This window comes from Canis aureus, chromosome 9 (assembly GCF_053574225.1).
Source record: "Canis aureus isolate CA01 chromosome 9, VMU_Caureus_v.1.0, whole genome shotgun sequence".
Lineage (NCBI taxonomy): Eukaryota > Metazoa > Chordata > Mammalia > Carnivora > Canidae > Canis > Canis aureus.
In genome coordinates this window covers 17623433-17642540 of record NC_135619.1, presented here as the reverse complement: position 1 = coordinate 17642540, position 19108 = coordinate 17623433, and the positions used below count along the sequence as shown (strand labels likewise).

At 33.9% G+C, this 19108-nt stretch overlaps 1 protein-coding gene across 13 annotated transcripts in view; it reads left to right on the top strand.

Moving 5' to 3' along the window:
- RALGAPA1 (Ral GTPase activating protein catalytic subunit alpha 1) overlaps nt 1-19108 on the top strand; it is a 249000-nt gene that overhangs the window by 123738 nt on the left and 106154 nt on the right. For all 13 annotated transcript variants that reach the window (XM_077909040.1, XM_077909039.1, XM_077909038.1 and 10 more), the window contains 5 exons: nt 4509-4634; nt 7664-7722; nt 11270-11378; nt 12696-12806; nt 17023-17091. In XM_077909040.1, coding sequence (XP_077765166.1) covers nt 4509-4634; nt 7664-7722; nt 11270-11378; nt 12696-12806; nt 17023-17091 — 474 coding nt within the window. The remainder of the gene's footprint in view (nt 1-4508; nt 4635-7663; nt 7723-11269; nt 11379-12695; nt 12807-17022; nt 17092-19108) is intronic.

Below are 19108 nucleotides of genomic sequence, written 5' to 3'. Positions count from 1 at the left end.
TTTTTTTAGGGCAGCCCCGGTGGCGCAGCGGTTTAGCGCCGCCTGCAGCCCAGGGTGTGATCCTGGAGATTGGGGATCGAGTCCCACGTCGGGCTCCTTGCATGGAGCCTGCTTCTCCCCCTCTACCTGTGTCTCTGCCTCTGTGTGTGTGTGTGTGTGTGTGTGTGTGTGTGTGTTTCTCATGAATAAATAAATAAATCTTTAAAAAAAAAGAAATAGCTTTTTTAAAAATTAAGTTTTGAAGTATAAGTACTACAATTAGTTGATAAATTGACATATGAACTATAAAAATGGATTAAGTCTGATTACAAAACAAAATTTAAAATTGAAGATATCTAAGGAAACAAGTAGAGGGAGGGAAGAAACTAAAAAAAGGTCAATGGGCCATAGCAAAAGAGAAGGCCCAGTGGTGAGATAATCCAGAAATATGCTCTAGAAGTAAACTCTAAAACAGCATGTGAGGATTTTTCTTAACATTTATGGGGCTATGAGACAATGCCAAGTAACTCATTATAGTTGGAAGATGCACACATTTAAGTAGCAGAGGTAAACTGAATAGGAAGACAGTAGCTGGTTTATAGTACTAAAAAGGTTAGATTTCATTCCAAGGAGAGAATGAGTAAGCATTGAGGGATTTTATATAAGGAGTGACATCAAATTTCTATTTGAGAAAGATCACTCAGGCAAATATAAATGAGAAATAGCAATCAATTGGAAGTCTACTAGAATAAACTAAGAGTATTTGGGAGAGAAAAATCAGCCATACTTGACCATTACTTTATAACTTAGAAAGCAGTTTAAAATACATTATTTCACTCATAAGCTGTGCAAAAGACCAACAGTGAATGAGAAAGAGTTCTATTCAGAGCATAGTAAGCTGCTTATTAGAGATCCGTGAGAAGATATCAGGAGAGCCATTGTATTGGGAGCTCAAAGGAGATGTCAGGACTGAAGTGGAAAGCTGGGAGACATTAGCTTATACATTACATGTTATTGAAGGCCATGAAACTAGATGCAGTCACCTAGAAGAAATGATCAGATAAGGGAAGAACTTGTATTTATAGCTAGTTATTAACTCTGTTTCTCCAGTTTCATAAGAACAGTGATCATGTCTTACTCATCTTGGTACCTCCAGGACCTAGGGCAGCACCATGCTCATATAGGTGTTTTTTAATTGCTAACAACCATAGAATGTAGGGCATAAATAAGTATCAATAGGAGGCACTTAATATAGTGGTTAAAAAGCATGGAATCTAGGGGCACCTGGGTCGCTCAGTGGGTTAAGCATGTGACTTCAGCTCAGGTCATGATCTCAGAGTCCTGGGATTGAGCCCCAGGTCAGACCCCATCCCCTGTTCCTCTCCCTCTGTTCCTCCTCCTGCTTGTGCACACGTGCACGTGCTCTCTCTCTCTCTCTCAAAATAAATAAATAAAATCTTAAAAAATCATGGAGTCTAGAGCTGGGCTAACCGGGTTCAAATCCCACCTCTGCCACTTAGTAGATGTGAGACTTTATGCAAATTACTAAATTTCTGTGTTTCTCAGTTTCTTCATCTATAAATTGTCCTCATAGGGTAATTTTATAAGGATTAAATTAACATTTGTAACATGGTTTGAATATTATTTGGACACCTTGTGTATGTGCAATATAAGAGTTTAATAAATTCAGTTGATAATTCAGACAAAAGACCTTGTGTAGGGATATCAGGAATATTTCATGGAAAAGATATTTGAATAGGCCCTTGAAAAATTATTAGTAATTTTAGAAGTGAAAATGTTGATGAGGGAAGGTATGCTAAGAGGAAAACAGGCATGAGTAAGCTGTGTTTTAGGAATGACAAATACCCCATCTTTTTTTGAAGTAGGTTAATCTATCTAAAGAGTAGTGGATAGAAAGAACAGAAGGGTAGTTTAGGTCCTAGCTACGAAAAGTGTGATCTGCACACCAGAAACATTTGGCATGTTCTAGGTGCTTGTTAGAAATTCAGAGTCTCGGGGCAGCCCGGGTGGCTCAGCGGTTTAGTGCCGCCTTCGGCCCAGGGCATGATTCTGGAGACCCGGAATCAATAGGCTCCCTGCATGGAGCCCGCTTCTCTCTCTGCCTGTGTCTCTGCCTCTCTCTCTCTGTGTGTCTCTCATGAATAAATAAAAAAATAAAATCTTTAAAAAAAAAAAAAAAAGAAATTCAGAGTCTCAGACCTCATTCCATACCTACTGAAACAGAATGCATGTTTCAACTATATTCCAGATAATTGGTATGGACATTGAAGATTGAGAATCACTGCCTTAGACTACCTTTGGAAGGTCTTGAATGGGAGGGATCAGGTGATAATGCTATATTAGAGAAACAGTTAAATTTTTTAAAGTAAAGAGATGTTTGAATCTGTGCTTTGACAATATTAAAATAAGTGTATTAATCTAGGAGTAAATTAAATGGAAGGCAAATAAAGATGGTAAGTTACAAGGCTATTTTTGTATTAGTGTACACAGACTATCAGTCTTTTGGGTACTATCATAAATTGATAGAAGTCAGAGGAGACTGATACATGAATTACTGTAATTTTTCATCAACTTACTGTGAAAATAATTACTATTCTGTAGGCCAGTTATTCTAGGTGACTGATCAGCACATTTCCTGCACTTTTTCAAGATTCTGCAGGAGAATTATTAAGCCCTGATGTCCTTGGGCATCCTTTTTTTTTTTAAAGATTTTATATATTTATTCATGATAGACATAGAGAGATAGAGAGAGAGAGAAGCAGAGAGAGAAGCAGGCTCCATGCCAGGAACCCGATGTGGGACTCAATCCCGGGACTCCAGGACCATGCCCTGGGCCAAAGGCAGGCGCCAAACCGCTGAGCCACCCAGGGATCCCCCGGGCATCCATTTTTTGTGACTAAATATACCTCCTATGCATCTAGAAGGATACTAGTTCTGTAACATCCTTGCAATAATTTTAAGAATAATCATTTCCGTGGTTTATATGAGGAACACTTGTTGAGAAAGACCGCATGGAAAAACAAATTATTCCAGAAATCAAACATGACACCTCATCTCTCTCCTATAAGGTTAAAGTTAATCTTTTCTCTGGATTATGTTGGAGATACACAATTCAAATCTTCCTCTTTGGATTCCATTTTAGATCCCACACACATCCATCTTCCTTTTGTTAACCAGTAGCCTCCTTTCTCCCCCTGCCAGACAGATCACAAAATAATTTATTAGATTTGCCTTTCCTTATTATAATCACTTTACAGTTATGCTCCCATTATATCCACATAGTTCTTAGTTACCTTTTCCAACTTTAAAGAAAAACCCTTAGCTAATCTCTTTCATTAAATACTGGGTGGTTGTTTTTTTTTTTTTTTTCATCAGTTTCATTTTTATAGCTAGTTTTACTTACTTTCTTTATTTAAAGATTTTATTCTTCTAAATAATCTCAGTACCCATTGTGGAGCTTGAATTTACAACTCTGAGATCAAGAGTCACATGCTCTACGGACTTAGCCAGTCTGGCACCCCTGTCGCTTATTTTAAAGTGGGATAGTGTCTACAAGCTTACCTTCTCCCTTTATAGTGTTGTCTTTTATCTGCAGATCTAGATTACTTTTTAAATATGGAAATGAGTGGTTTTGTTGATAATCATAATAAAGTACTACTCCACATTTAGAAATGTAAGGAAAATTTTTTGGAGACAAATTCTTGTTTTATGTGAATAGGAGTATTATATTTCTAGCAGATTTGTTTTAGCATTTTTGTTAGAGATCATTAAATATAAAAATGAATATTATAGGTATTTTGGTAAATAGTGTATTAGTAGGGAGGTGTTGGTGTTTGGACATGCAAGAAGGTAGAAGAAGGAAAATACTCAGTGCTGATACTTCAGAAATGGCTTAATACAGCTGAGAAAGAAAGATGAAAAGTTACCTTCATCTGTAGGCCAAGCATAAAGTCTGTTTTTAGTAAGTAGTAGAGGCAATGCTTTTCTCATGTGCAAAATACCATAAACATCATCTAGACTAGTGCCTATTTCTTACAGTTAATGTTTTTATCCTTAATTACTTTTTTATCCTTAGATAGTAACAAATACAATCTAGTGACATAGAGTCATCTAGTCATAAGTACAATATGTTGTGGTGTGTGAGTTGTCTTTAAAATAAAGTATTAAAAAATAATAAAAGTATTTGTATTTATTCTCAAAATTAGGGTAATTTAATGCTGTTAGCTAAGCTATATTCCTATTTACAATCCCATTGTGGCTAATTTCTGCTTATTTGCTGCTTTTAAGGAGAGCTCTGCTCTTTGTTCATTATACTTATTGAGAATAGCAGTAGTTTATGTGGAAAGTAGAAGTGAAAACCTGAATCTTTAGGTTTCCTCTTTCCTTTTTAATTTTGTCTTTTGTTCTCACTTCTCTTTGTAATATGGTTAGGTAATAAAGTAACTTTTCTGGCAGTTTAAATGACATAATCAAATACATTTTAAAGACTTAAAAAATCTGATACATAGGCACCAAGAGTGGAAGCCCAAGTTCTTCTGGGATCTTTGGTTTGCTTTCCTAACTTATATTGTGAACTGCCTGCTCTCCATCCCAACATTCCTGATATTGCTGTGTCTCAGTTTACAGACGTTAAGGTAAGAAATCAGATGCTAATTTTTAGTGTTTAAATGGCCTTTTTAATAACCGTGTATGTTCGATAAAACTTGTATTCTTTTCCTTTAGAAATTCACATAATTGTGAAAGAACGTTAACCAGTTGTACACCTCAGACATAAGACTAAAATGTCCAGTAGGAGCATAGTCTTTTTTGTGTTTATAACTTCTTTGGAAACATTTTCTCATTATTGAATTCATTCATGTGTCAGTATCTTAGGATTTTTTCATTCACTCACAGAACATTTATTGAAACATCTTATGAGGGATCCCTGGGTGGCGCAGCGGTTTGGCGCCTGCCTTTGGCCCAGGGCGCGATCCTGGAGACCCAGGATCGAATCCCACGTCGGGCTCCCGGTGCATGGAGCCTGCTTCTCCCTCTGCCTATGTCTCTGCCTCTCTCTCTCTCTGTGTGACTATCATAAAAAAAAATAAAAAAAAAAAATGAAACATCTTATGAGGCAGATACTATGCTACTTCTAAGGCTTCTAAGACTGAGATGAAACTGAACCTACAAAAAATTTGTCTCTCTTTCCTAATTTCCCAATGTGATATATCAACCAATGTAATGGAATATTCCATTTTGCTGTAGGAAACTGTGAAATTGCGGTGGGGATCCTGTGTACCTGAATCATTATAACACCTCAAAAGTCATGCTGATAATTTTTTTTAGACTTTTGCCTTCTCTGAAAGAAATTTTTTCAATCCAGTTTTCTGGATTTCTGCATGTACCTTTCATACCAGCTATATTTCTCTTTACATTTGTAATTACTTGTTTAGTGTATGGATTTATACTTCAGACAAATAAACACCACAAGGTCTTATTTACTGCTATATCCTCAGAGCTTAACATGCTGCTTGGCATCTGGTACTCTAGAAACATTTGTTAAACAAGTGAATTTCACTGACACATAAAATTGTATAGGTCAATGCAAACTTGCAATGAGAGTTAATAAAAACTATACAAATTGAGTTTTGGTCTTCACAGATGTAATATCTTTGGGTTCTTCTATTTTCAGAAGATCCTGAAGGTCAGGGATAGGTAATAGTTTTAATTTGCTTAGGCAGTTTTGAATTTATTAGGGATTAGCCCGGTTTATTACTTATGATCTGCATTTCAGAGTAGCCTTATTATCTTCTGGCCATTGTATAGGTAGTAATGGCTGAAATGATTTAAAAAATCAAAAACTTTCGTAAAGGGGTATCTCCAAAATAAAAGTTAATTCTAATAATCAAGAAAGCAAAAAGCCTAAGAAAATGATGATTCTCTGTCAGGTAACTGAAGATTTAAGGGGAAATTACATGTCATAGTGGTCATATTTAATTTTTACATTTTCACTGAAACCAGTTCCCTGTGTACTCTAAACTGCAGCCACATAGCCACATGGACCGTACCATGCTGTTTTTCGATTTTGGGCTTTTGAAAATGCATTTCTTTCTGCCTGAAACATCCATTATATAGAGGTGTTTTCCTCTTTTTGTCTCTCTTAGTTACCAAACACAAAAAATTTTAGTCTTTGACCTTGATCATTTGTCAAAATCCTGTTTACCTAAGACCCCTTTGTGAAGTATCTATGACTTTCTGAAGTTTTATTTATTCACGTAGAACCTTGTATACGTCATCTTATTTTGTAATTGTTTACAAGTTTGCCTCCTTCCCTGGAATGTAAACTTCTTGAGGATAGGTACTGTATCTTAATCTATTTCTTTCCAGTGTTTAAGACAGGATCTCCTACATAGAAAGCTCTTGGGCTTAAACAATACCTGATTAATTGTCAGCCACTGGGCTAGATACTAGGTTTACAAAGATGTGTAGAAGGTTACTTCTTCTAAGGACCTTACAATCTATGTAGCTGATAAGTGCTTTTTGGATAAATGAATGAATGAGTGAATGAATGATTTTTAAAGAAAGGAACAAATAGATTCTTAATTATCAAGCCTAGTGGCATTCTTGTTTTCCTCTCCTTAATTAGCCACTATAGTATCTGTCTCATGTTGGTATTACAGACCATCCTAAATCTTTTCAACTTTGACTTACATTACACAGATCTAGCTTGATTTACTTCTTGCTTCTCAACATATTCTAGGACTCCCAAATACACTAGTGTTCTTTATCTGCCTAATAAACACAAACTTTAAGATCCTCTCTTTAGATAATTACTGTTTATTCTCCCTTTTGAATATTTTATTCATTTACATAATTTTAACTATTATTTAGCACTTATCCTCAAACTTACACATTATAATTTTTTACAAATTAAAATTATTCAAAAAAGGTTTGCTTTTAAATGAATATTTCTGAGTTTTGAAAAGATGCTCATACTTTTGAGCAATTAAATCTGTTTTAATTATCTTATAGTGAGCTTTTTATTAATCTTTTAATCAGGAAAAATTCTTTTTTTTTAATATATATATATTTGGTTATAAATTTCAGAAATTATTTATTTTTGTCTATTTGTGCTTTTATAAAGTATTACCAAAAGAAAATACTACCAACTAGGTAGCTTATAAATGACAGAGATTTATTTCTCACAGTTCTGGAGGCTGATAAGTCCAAGATCAAGGCTCCAATAGAGTTGAATTCTGGTGAGGACCCTCTCACTGATGCATAGCTGGCATCTTCTCACTGTGTCTTCACAGAGTGGAGGGAGCTAAGGAGTTCTATGGTAGTCTCTTTTATAAGAGCATTAATCTCATTCATAATGTCTCCATCCTCATGACCTAAGCACCAGCTACTACCATCCATTATATCTGTGGGTTCAACTTTAGTATAAGAATTTGAGTGGATACAAATATTCATACCATGTTATTATTTATTTAGCTAATTTTATGAGTAATATTAGACTCTATTAATAAAGTCTGCAAGTTGAGAACAAAGATTCTTTAATTTCCCCATTGTATCCCTAGCACCTGGGGCAGCACATGGGCCCATAGTGGCTATTTATAAATATTTGTTGAATGAATGAATGAATGAAATCTTAATCATTACTGGTTTTTCCCCTTTATTTTAGGAACTTATAATCAAAACTGTATTAAGCTCAGCAAGAGATGAGCCTTCTGGTCCTGCACGGTAGGTCAGATGTTCTTTTTTTTTTTTTAAGATTTTATTTGAGAGTGAGTGAGTGAGAGTGCTTGTGTGCACATGCACACAAGGTGGAGGGATAGAGGGAGAGGGAGAAGCAGGCTCCCTGCTGAGCAGGAAGCTGATGGCAGGGCTCAATCCCAGGACCCTGGGATCATGACCTGAGCCAAAGGCAGACGCTTAACCAACTGAGCTACACAGGCACCTGGGTAGTTCAGATGTTTTAAGATTTGACATGACATGACTATTATCTTTTTGGAATCTTATTGTAGAAGTTGATTGAATTATTTGGCAGTCCCCATCGTTTCAGATGTACAAAAGCTGTTCTGAATTATAAATTTAAATTATTAAGATCATTAAATATTTTTTCATGATTTTATAAACCTTCCTTCATTAAAAAAATAAAATCCTATTTAAAAATATAAAAATACCTTTTTAAGTATTTTTATTTTCTATATTTAAAATAATTTTGGGGGGAGGTGCCTGGGTGGCTCAGTCTGACTCTTGAGTTCAGCTCAGGTCATGATCTCAAGGTCATGGGATCAAGCCCCACATCAGCCCTGTGCTGGGCATGGAGCCTGCTTAAGATTCTTTCTCTTTATCTCCCTCTGCCCTTGCCCCCCCACTGCTCACTCACATGCAGTCTCTTTCTCTCTTTAAACAAATAAAAATTTTAAAACTAATAAAATGATTTCTTTTAATTTTAAGTATATTTTACTTTCCTTTCAGGTTATATTTGTCACTATCTGTTTTGCAATACCTTGACATGTAGTCAATGAATTTTTGTTCAATTGAATTAAAAGAAAAGATTTCTTTTGTAGAAAAAAATACTTGTAGGAGGATTTATAAATATTTTATCAGGATATTTTTTAAAAGTACAATATAAATAATAAGATTTTAGAATGTTTTCCCTTCTAAATGCCTTGTTAAGAAGTGAAAACTGTCATTTTCTATTTAAAATTTTCCAGAAAGGCTGAGATTTAAATCAACAGGTTGCCAGTAGCACACCATGTTCCTTTTTTTCCCGAAAATATCATTAATTTATATTTTATATTTCTTGAAGCTAATTCTAATATGTCAGCCTCAACGGCAGTCTATGTTACTACTTTTTTGACCTACATGTCTGGAAAGCTTCCTTTTTTCCTAACACCTGCACATTTTTTTTATTCAAGTTTCATAAAAATACAGATTATGGCTTTGACTATTTGGATTCTAATTGTAATTTAAACCTTTTAACAGCAACTAGAATTAATGTAAAATGAGCAGTTTGCTTAAATGAAATAGCTCCAGCCTTTTAATTCACTTGGCATATTTTTCTCAGTAGCCAAGTTAACTAAAAACAAATCTCTGAGTAAATCCTTCTTTTACATTAGTTTTAATACTAGGCAGCTATTCCAGAAAACATTGTCTTTTCCATTATTCCCATATTTATATTTCTGGTAGCCTTAACTCCAAATTTGATGATTTTCAATATTATTTCTTTAACATTTTCTGTGTTAATGATTAATAATGATAATCTTTTAAGTTCACAAGGGTTTTCCTATCATTGTTCCCTTTAATCCTCATAACAATTCAGAAATTATTGGAATCATTTTTATTCTTCCAGCTTTGCTAGCAAAAAAACTGATGGCTTAGAAAACTAACATTTGTTATGTACCAGGCATTGTTCTGAACACTTTATTACCTCATTTAATCTTTGCAGCAGCTCCAGAATATAGGTATAATTTTTGTCTTCCTTTTTATAGATGGGAGCCCAGAGAATTTAAATAATCTGCCCTATCATCCAGAAATAGCAGAGCCATGATTAAAACCCTGGCAGTTTGTCTTCAGAGCCTTATTAGATGCATAAATAATAAGTGGCAGAACCAGATTTGAACCTAGAGCTTCAGAATCTAGATCTTCTGCCTTTTTTTTTTTTTTTAAACACTATGTTGCCTCTGAAATGAAAGAACACTGAAGCCTAAAACATATAGCTGCCTGTAAGTAGACTTGGAAATCATTAACACAATAGCTTGCTTGAAAATGTAAGAAAATCCCAAAGTTGAACAGAAGCATTTTCTAAACTTGTTTTCCTTTCAGGAATGTAAGGTCTTAGAAGCTTATCCCCCAAAATTAGACCAGGAGAAGAGAGTTGAGCCATTCTAGAAATGATCTAGATTATTTTGCTATCTTGAGGAATGTAGGAAACACACACAAATTGATCTTACCCCTCTATTATAAAAACGTGTTAATAAGCATTCTACTCCCAGTCTGTGCTGGTTAGTTACGCCCATGGAGAGCTTTGCTTCACTTCAGAGTTCATAATTACTTTAGGATTATAGGTCTTTCCACTGCCAAACCTGAAACCTGGTTATTTAGATATGTAATATTAATGGGTAGGTAACAATAGGGAAGAAATAAAGTAGTAGAATTAGCCTAGAAGACCGGTAGTTTTGCTAGTAAATAATTTATTAGCATGAACACTGTGATAAACTGAAAGATGAGACTTACAAATTTCTGGTCCACTATGTTCAGGATGAAAGATACTTCTGCATTCAATTATTCTGGAATTTAACATTCTACAGAATTTAAGAATGTCGGTAAAACAAAACAAAACAAAAAACAAAAACAATGTTGGTATCAGGACATGCCAAAGTATACCAGGATACTACAAGGAGTTGACTTGTTTAGGAGTTGAGGGAAACCAGTATGTGCTTCATTAAAAGCTAATACTTGAACACACTGATGAAATTTTTAATGATTCTGATCATCAAATAATACCTTTCAAGCAAAAACTCGGTTGAAACAAGGAAATGAAGTTTCATAAGACATTAGGGAATAGAAGAAATTCTACCGGTTCTATTTCTGTTGGAAATCGTTTATAAAGTATATGAATTTTATTTGTATTGCCAATTTGTTTTACAAAGAATTTGTAATCAGCTTTGTTAAATTTAAGAGTTATGAAAATAATATTTAGGGGCACCTGGGTGACTCAGTCACTTAAGTGTCCAGCTATTGATTTTGGTCAGGTCATGATGGAGTCAGGCTATGTGCTGTGCACGGAGCCTGCTTAAAATTTTCTCTGCTTCCCTCCCTGCCCCCCACCTTATCTCAAAGGAAGAAAGATAGAGGGAGGGAGGGAGGGAGGAAGGAAGAAAATGATATGACATCCCATCAGCTTCATGTTTTTGCTAAAGTTCATTTTGTGCTATCAAAATCATTCTCTTTCCTTTTTTGAAAGTTACAATTTTTGTTTGGGAAGCTTTATGGCAATATCAGTTTGTTAATATGGGTTTGTTACAACGGTCCTGTGTGTTATCCCCACCTTAGTAATAAATTATAACTGAAAATTAATCTTTGAGTTTGGGGTCATGTGCTTTCCTCCTTCTTTCACTTGCTTAAGAAGAAATAATGTGCAGAATAAGAAATTGATTCACTTAAACAGTGCTTGTTCATTCTAGATTGGTTGTCGGTATTTTGGTTGTGGTGGTGGTTTCATTTTGTTTAAAGGCTCATCTATTTCTGTTTATATCATTGTTGGTTGCCTTTTTTGCAGATGTGTAGCACTGTGCAGTTTAGGTATTTGGATTTGTGAAGAACTGGTCCATGAGTCTCATCATCCTCAAATCAAGGAAGCTCTGAATGTAATTTGTGTCTCCTTAAAGGTAAAAAAAAATGTATTTAGTGGAAAATATTATTAGTGGAATATATTAATAAAGAATGCAGGACTATTTTTCTCCAAATGTTAATTATATCTTGTGTCCTTACAGATTAAAACATTTAATAAATGGTTTTATTAATTTGTCATTACATTATTTCTTTGATGCTGACTTTTTCCTTCAGAGTTGTTCTACTCTTGAATTTAGGATATCTTAGTATCACTAAGATATAAGGTTATCAACCTATTTTATCTCAACTTTTAGTGTCATTTAACAACATATATAGGGTTGTTTTTTTCCTAATCAGTATTTTTGTAACCTACTTTTCATTCCTTAATACTTCCTGAATTCTTGAGCTATTCAGTATTTTGGCTTTATTATTTCAAGTTAAGCGCTGTCCTTGTTACCAGAGTAAAATTTGTTAAAAAATAATAACCTGATTTTTTGGACAGTCTGAATGAGTAAATTTTTTGCTTGTGAAAGTATGCATATTAGTTTTGTTTTAAAACTTGTTTTAAAGTATCTATATAGAATTCTAAACACAAAAGGTACAAATATTCCTTACTTGACAAGTATTTCTGAATATGTACTATGTTTGAGGTGCTTTGCTAGTCACATTGAGGTATACCAGAATGAAAAATAATTGTAAATCCTAGACTCAAGAGATTAATAATATGATGGCTAAAAAGGATTAAATTAAATAAGAGTAATAATAAAACAAAGCTAAGAGAACCAAATGAGTGATGCATATAAAATGTTGATTGAGGTCAGAGGTAGCTGCGATTACTTTGATGTAGGTAATGGAGAAGACTTGGAAAGTGGAGACATTTGGTCAGGGCTTGAAGAGTTGGGGAGATTTGGTCATAGAGAGCTAAGCGTAACAAGTTTGAGTTTATGCCATAACAAGTTTGAGTTTATGCCACTGGGGAGTCATCCAAGAGCTTTAAGCATAGACAACGTCAGCATCAGAGCAGTTCTTTAGAAGATTAATTTGAAAGTGTTGTTTGTAGCAGATTGGAATGGGGAAACGATTGATAAGGAAATGAGCAGTTTGCAGGCTGTTGCAGAAATCCAGGTAAGAGAAAATGTAATAAACGTTAATTGAGGCAAACATTCAAAATTAAAAATAAACTTAATTGGGATCCCTGGGTGGCGCAAAAACTTAATTGTGTTTTTGGAATGTGTTGTCAATTTTTATTTTGCAGCTGTGTATTATTATTTTAATATTTTAATAAATATACAATGACAAAAATGTATAAAATTTAAAGGTTTTTAGCAGCTAATGCATTAATGAATATTTTTTAATTGTTTTTACTGTTACAGTTTACTAATAAAACAGTAGCCCATGTGGCTTGTAACATGCTTCACATGCTGGTTCATTATGTACCTAGACTTCAGGTTTATCAGCCTGATTCTCCCTTGAAGATTATTCAAGTGAGTATTTCTCATTTATTGTGGCCCTGTTAAAAATCTTTAGATTTGGATACCTTGAAATATAAAATTATTTAATGGTTTTCTTTAAATTTTGCATGGCTAAGTTATGGCAACCCGGGCAGCTTTTTTGAGATATCAAAGTTCATGATAATCTCCTTGTATTTTATGTTAGGAGACTGTGATCTTGGTTTTTTAAAAGCTACCTGCAAATTTATAATTGCCATTGTCTTTATTAATATATATTCTTTATTCAGCCTCTCTTAGGTGAGAAAATATACATCCCTCCAGTTACCAGAATCAGGATATTATTTTGATTCATCCCCTTTACTTTTCAGTTAATCATAGATGGAGTTTGCGTTTTAAATTTTTTTTTTTTTTTTCATTTTAATTCTGTGTCTCCTATACAACACCTGACCTCTTTCATTCTTTCTTTCTTGTGATACTGTGGTAGCTTTCTGGTTGGTCTCTTGGCTTCTGAGGTCTTCTCCTTCAAATCATCCTTCACATTCATATGACTTATGTCAAAACCCAACAGTATAGCTGAGTGGTTTTCCTTTGCTTATAAAATAAGACCCATGTTGTTTATCTGGTTATTTGAAGCCTCTGGATGAGGACTCAGCCCATCTTTTCAAAATCATGTAGAGATTCCTTTGAAATATCCTGTTGTCCAGGTACCTGAGTCAGTTTACTATCTTCTGAACATACCTTCACTCAACCTCATAGAGTTGCTTTGAAGACTAAATGAGAAAATATACTTTAGAGTCCTTAGAACTTTTTGCCATAAAAATTACAGGACATAAATTTTAATAAATGTTGGCTGTAGCTATTATAATTATTATGTAGGATGTAAGTGTGAATGTACTATGTCAATATTAAAACTTGAAAATTTCTGAAATTTTAAATTTAAAAATTTTGAAAATTTTACCCTTTAAGATTGATTGTTTGAAAATTAAGATCATTCTTTAAGCAGATTTTTTTTTCATTTAGGAAAGCCTGAAAATCCTTTCCCTTGTTTTCTTTATCAGTTTATATATTAATACTCATCTAATTACTTCTTAAGTATGCAGATTTTTGTAGATTACTTCATTATATAGTGGTCAGTGGCTACAGATGAAGAGTTATTATATTATTCAACTTCTAGTTGAATGAAGAAATGAAATCCCAAAATTGTAGAGCATTTCACTAATGGTTTACCTATTTGCATAGTTAGGAAAGGAAGCCCAGTTCTACGACCAGTATTAAGCAGATGCATCTAATATACTAAGTTCTTTTTTTTTTTTTTTTTTTAAGATTTTATTTATTCATTCATGAGAGACACAGAGAGAGAGAGGCAGAGACACAGGCAGAGGGAGAAGCAGGCCCTATGCAGGGAGCCTGATGCAGGACTCGATCCCGGAACCCCATGATCACTCCCTAAGCCAAAGGCAGATGTTCAACCGCCGAGCCACCCAGGCATCCCTAATATACTAGATTCTGTTAGTGAATAAAGCCTTTTAATATGTAAAGTATATTCAGAGGAATTTTTCTACTTGATTCAATAACTTACAGAAATATAATAGCATACAATAAAAATATAATAAATTTACCTATGTATTTTTAGCATGCACATAAAAAATTTAATGAGATCAGGAAATTTCCAGAGTAACATTGTGTGCCTTTTTTGCCATCTTTTAATAATTTTTATTTCATATTTTTGTATCAAATTTATTCATGTACTATTCAATGTATAATATATGTTAATTTTAAAAACCACATAATAAAAATTTAAAAAAAAACATATTTACCCACAAATATGTACACACATACATGTCTGGAAAGATGAGAGTAGATTTCTTTTTCTTTTTCTTTTCTTTTCTTTTTTTTTTTTTAAGTAAACTCTATGCCCAACACCAGGCTTGAACTCACAACTTCAAGGTCAAGAGTCACATGCTGTACCAACTGAGCCAGCCAGGCACCCTGAGAGTCAATTTCCTTATTTCCCCCCCCAACTTAAATGAGAAATAGTTGACAAACATGATTGTTTAAAGTATACAATGTGATGATTTGATAATTGTGGAATGATTACCAAGGTCTAGATAATTAACACATCCATTACCTCACCTAGTTAACTGTTGTTTGTTTTTTTATGGTGAGAATGGTCTACTCTTAGCAACTTCCAGATATTCAGCATATGATTAACTATAGTCACCATGCTGTACATTAGATCTTACTATTTTTATAACTGAAAATTTATACCTTTTGACCTGCATCTCCCTGTTTCCCTCCTTTCCTCTGAGCCCCTGGTCACCACTATTCTATTCTCTTTCTATGAAATCAGGTTCTTTAAGATTCCACATATAAGTTATACCATACAATATTTGCCTGTCTGCTTATTTCACTTACAGTAATGCCCTCCAGGTTGTCATAAATGGCAGGATTTCCTTTCTTACGGCTGAATAATAATATTCCATTGTGTGTGTGTGTGTATGTGTGTGTATACACACACACATACATATTTTTTGTATTCATTTATCCACAGATTTATATTGTTTCCATATCTTTGCTATTGTGAATAATGTGGCAGTGAACATGAGTGTACAAGTAGCTCTTTGAGATACTGATTTCATTTCCTTCAGAACTGGGTTGCTGAATCATATGATAGTTCTTTTTGGGGGGAGCTGGGGGGGAAGGGGGGAAATAGAGTGGGTGGGAATCATATGGTAGTTCTATTTTTAATATTTTGAGGAACCTCCATATTGTTTTCTGTAAAGGCTGTACCAGTTCACGTTCCCACCAACATTGTGTATCAGTTTTCTTTTCTCTACCCCCTTGCCAACATCTTTTATCTCTTGTCTTTTTGAAAATAGCCATTCTAACAGATGGAAGGTGATATCTCATCATGGTTTTGATTTGCATTTTCCTCATAATTAGTGATATGGAACACCTTTTCATATATCTATTAACAATTTGAATGTCTTCTTTGGAAAAATGTTTATTCAAGTTCTTTGCCCATTTTTAAATTGGATTATTTGCTTTTTTGCTATTGAGTTGCAGGAGTTCTTCATTTATTTTATGTATTAACCCCTAATGTAGATATATGGTTTGTAAATATTTTCTCCCATTTTCCATTAGCTGCCTTTTCAAGTCCTTTTTTTTTTTTTTTTTTTTACTTTTCCTTTGCTTCCTTTGCTTCCTTTGCTGTGCAGGTGCTCTTGATATGGTCCCACTTATTTATTTTAGCTTTTGGTGTCTTATCCAAAAAATCAATGCCGAGAGCAATATCAAGAGTATTTTCCCTTTGTTTTCTTTTAGGAGTTGTATGGTTTCAGGTCTTAAATTTAAGTCTTTGATCCATTTCAAGTTAATTTTTGTCAGTGGTATAAAATAGGGGTCCAGTTTCATTCTTTTGCATTGGATATCCAGTTTTCTTAACACCACTTATTGAAAATACTGTACTTAATCTTTCTTAATTTCTTTTTCTTACATTTCATTGTTAATGTATAGAAATGCAATTGATTTTTAACCCTGAAACCTTACTGAATTCACTAGTTCTGACACTTTTTTGGTGAAATGTGTTGGGTTTCCTAAGTATAAGATGATGTTACCTGCAGACAAATAATCTTACTAATTCCTTTCAGATTTGGATGCCTTTTCATTCTTTTTCTTCCCTAATTGCTATGATAGGACTAAAGTACTATGCTGAATAGAAATGGCAATTGTGAGCATCCTTGACTTGCTCCTGACCTTAGAAGAAAAGCTTTTAACTTTTCACCGTTGAGAATGATGTTAGCTGTTGGTTTGTCATATATGGCCTTTATTATGTTGAAGTACATTCCTTCTATAACTAATTTGTTGAGCAGAGTAGATTTCTTGAGTGATAGAATTGCAGATGATTTTTATAAATCTTTTGCTTATCTATATCCTCTAATTTTTCTGTGAACACATATTATATATGTTTATGTATATTGATTCCTGAATTGAATTTGTAAGAAATCTATAGTTGATAGAGTATATAATTTTGGTTCCATACACATGAGGATTATAAATGATTGAAAAGCTTACATATTAAAAGTTACTTTGCAAAAAAAAAAAAGTCTTTGCAATAACATTGATAATGTCTTTAGAATTAGAAAATGTATTTAGGATAAACTTTCATCAAATAGATTTTATGTCACTTTACCTAACATTTAATGGATGCATCATTAACATAGTTTGAACTTTTTTTCTTTGCTGACAGATTCTAATAGCCACCATCACCCATCTTTTGCCAAGTACAGAAGCTTCATCTTATGAAATGGATAAGAGGGTAATTAAAATTTTGTTTGATATTTAATATATGTTTAGTAAGGTATTTTTTTTAATTTATTTTTTATTAGTAAGGTATTTATATTTTAAATTAGCAAAGCTAGATATTTACATGGCAAACATTAATTCATCTTGTGCTTAAAATCCACTTTACATTATTTAAGTGTAACCAAATTATATTTTAGTTCAGATTTCAAGTTAGTCATGGTTATTTGATAAAGTCTTTGAATCTCTTGGATGTGAGGAACCTTGGAGGATATTTTATTCATTTATAATTATTTCACTTTATCTTGCCAAATTATGGTCTTGTTTATGCCTGAAAATAAGTAATTCTGAGAAATTCATCAACTCGGAAGGCAACCATACATCTTTATATAGCTGTTACTGGTAGAAAATAACGAAATTTCCATTAAGGAGAGTATGTATAATAGAGATGGCATGTAGAGGAAAATCTACCCCCTGGCCACAAAAAGTTTTACAGGATTGCAATCACCTTAGTAAATTCATTCTGAGATTCCTTTAATTATTTCAGGTACTGTATTTGTAAGTCTAAAGTTTCTATTTGGTTTCTTTTCATAGTTTTCCATATCTTTCTTGAAATCTGCATTTCTATATCAATTATATCTACTCTATTAGATTTTTAACAGTTTATCATAATTATTTTAAATTCCTTGTCGGCCAAATTCAATATTGGTGTTATTGCTAGGTATGTTTCTATTGAAATCTTTTCTTCTTGATTGTGGATTCCATTTTTCTGTTCATATATTTGTTAGTTTCTTAAAATATATTAGGCATAGTACATAACATGTTATAGAGATTCTAGTAGATCTGTGCTGCCCGGGATACTAACTACTACCCACACGTGACTTTAAATTTAAATAAAATTAAATTAAAAGTTTATATTAAAAATTTAATTCCTTATTTGTGCTAACCATATTTCAAGTGCTCAGTAGCCACATGGACAAATATATACCATTTCCATCATTGCACAAACCTCTATTAATCAAGGCTGCTCTAGATTCTTTTCCTCTGAAAATTATTCTGTTCCTTTCCATTTTCACATCCTAATCTTGCATTTTATTCTCCAGATCTCAGTGTCATCATCTCTTAATCATACAGGTTGAAATCTCAAAAGAGCAAAGTTGTTGGAGAAAGATGAATTTCAGTTTTCATTGTGTTTTATGTGAGGAATAATGCCAGCAAAACCATGAGCAAAGCAACTCTGTATTGCTAAAGTAGTAAGTTTGAAGCTCAAAACAAAATTACTGGTATCATCAACACATGAGTAGTATTAAACTCTGGGAATATATGTAATCACTTGAGAAGTTATAGAGTAAGAAGAGTTATTAACAAAATAGAACACTTCGAAGAAAAACAGAGCAGGGGGTCACCAAAATGGAGACATAGGAGGCTCCTGAATTTTCTTCCTCCCGTGGATGTGCCAAAGATACAGCTACACATGGAGCAGTTCTCTCTGAGAGAAATCCAGCAACTAGTTGAATGATCCTATGCATCAGGAAATACCCACATCAATACATAGGAAACATTGAGGCACACTCTTGAGATAAACCCATTGACACAGTCAGGAGAGAACTCCCAACTGCCAGGGTCTTTCAGAGGCTGCTAGCACCCCAGCTTTTAAGCTTTTTAAGCCTATCCCCAGGGATAGGCTTGTAAATCACCTGGCTCTGAAAGCCAACGGGGCTTGTATTCACAAGGCCCACAGAACTATAGGAAACAAAGGAGCACTTGTTAACAGGAGTGTGAGCACCTGCCATTGCTATTCCCCCAGTGTTCAGCACAGAGGTGACAGGCATTCTTTCTCTATGAAAGAGTTGACTGCATACTTTCCCAGCTGCTGCCTGAGAGTCCAGCTTCTAATCAGCCTTCATCCAGGTGCTGACTGGAGTCCTTCTGGAAGCTCTTAAGAACCAGTGGGCACTTCCCCTTGTATTCTCCCTCTGACTGGCTCCAGCAATAAAATCAGGTCTCTACCTTTCCCCTAGAAAGAGCTTGTC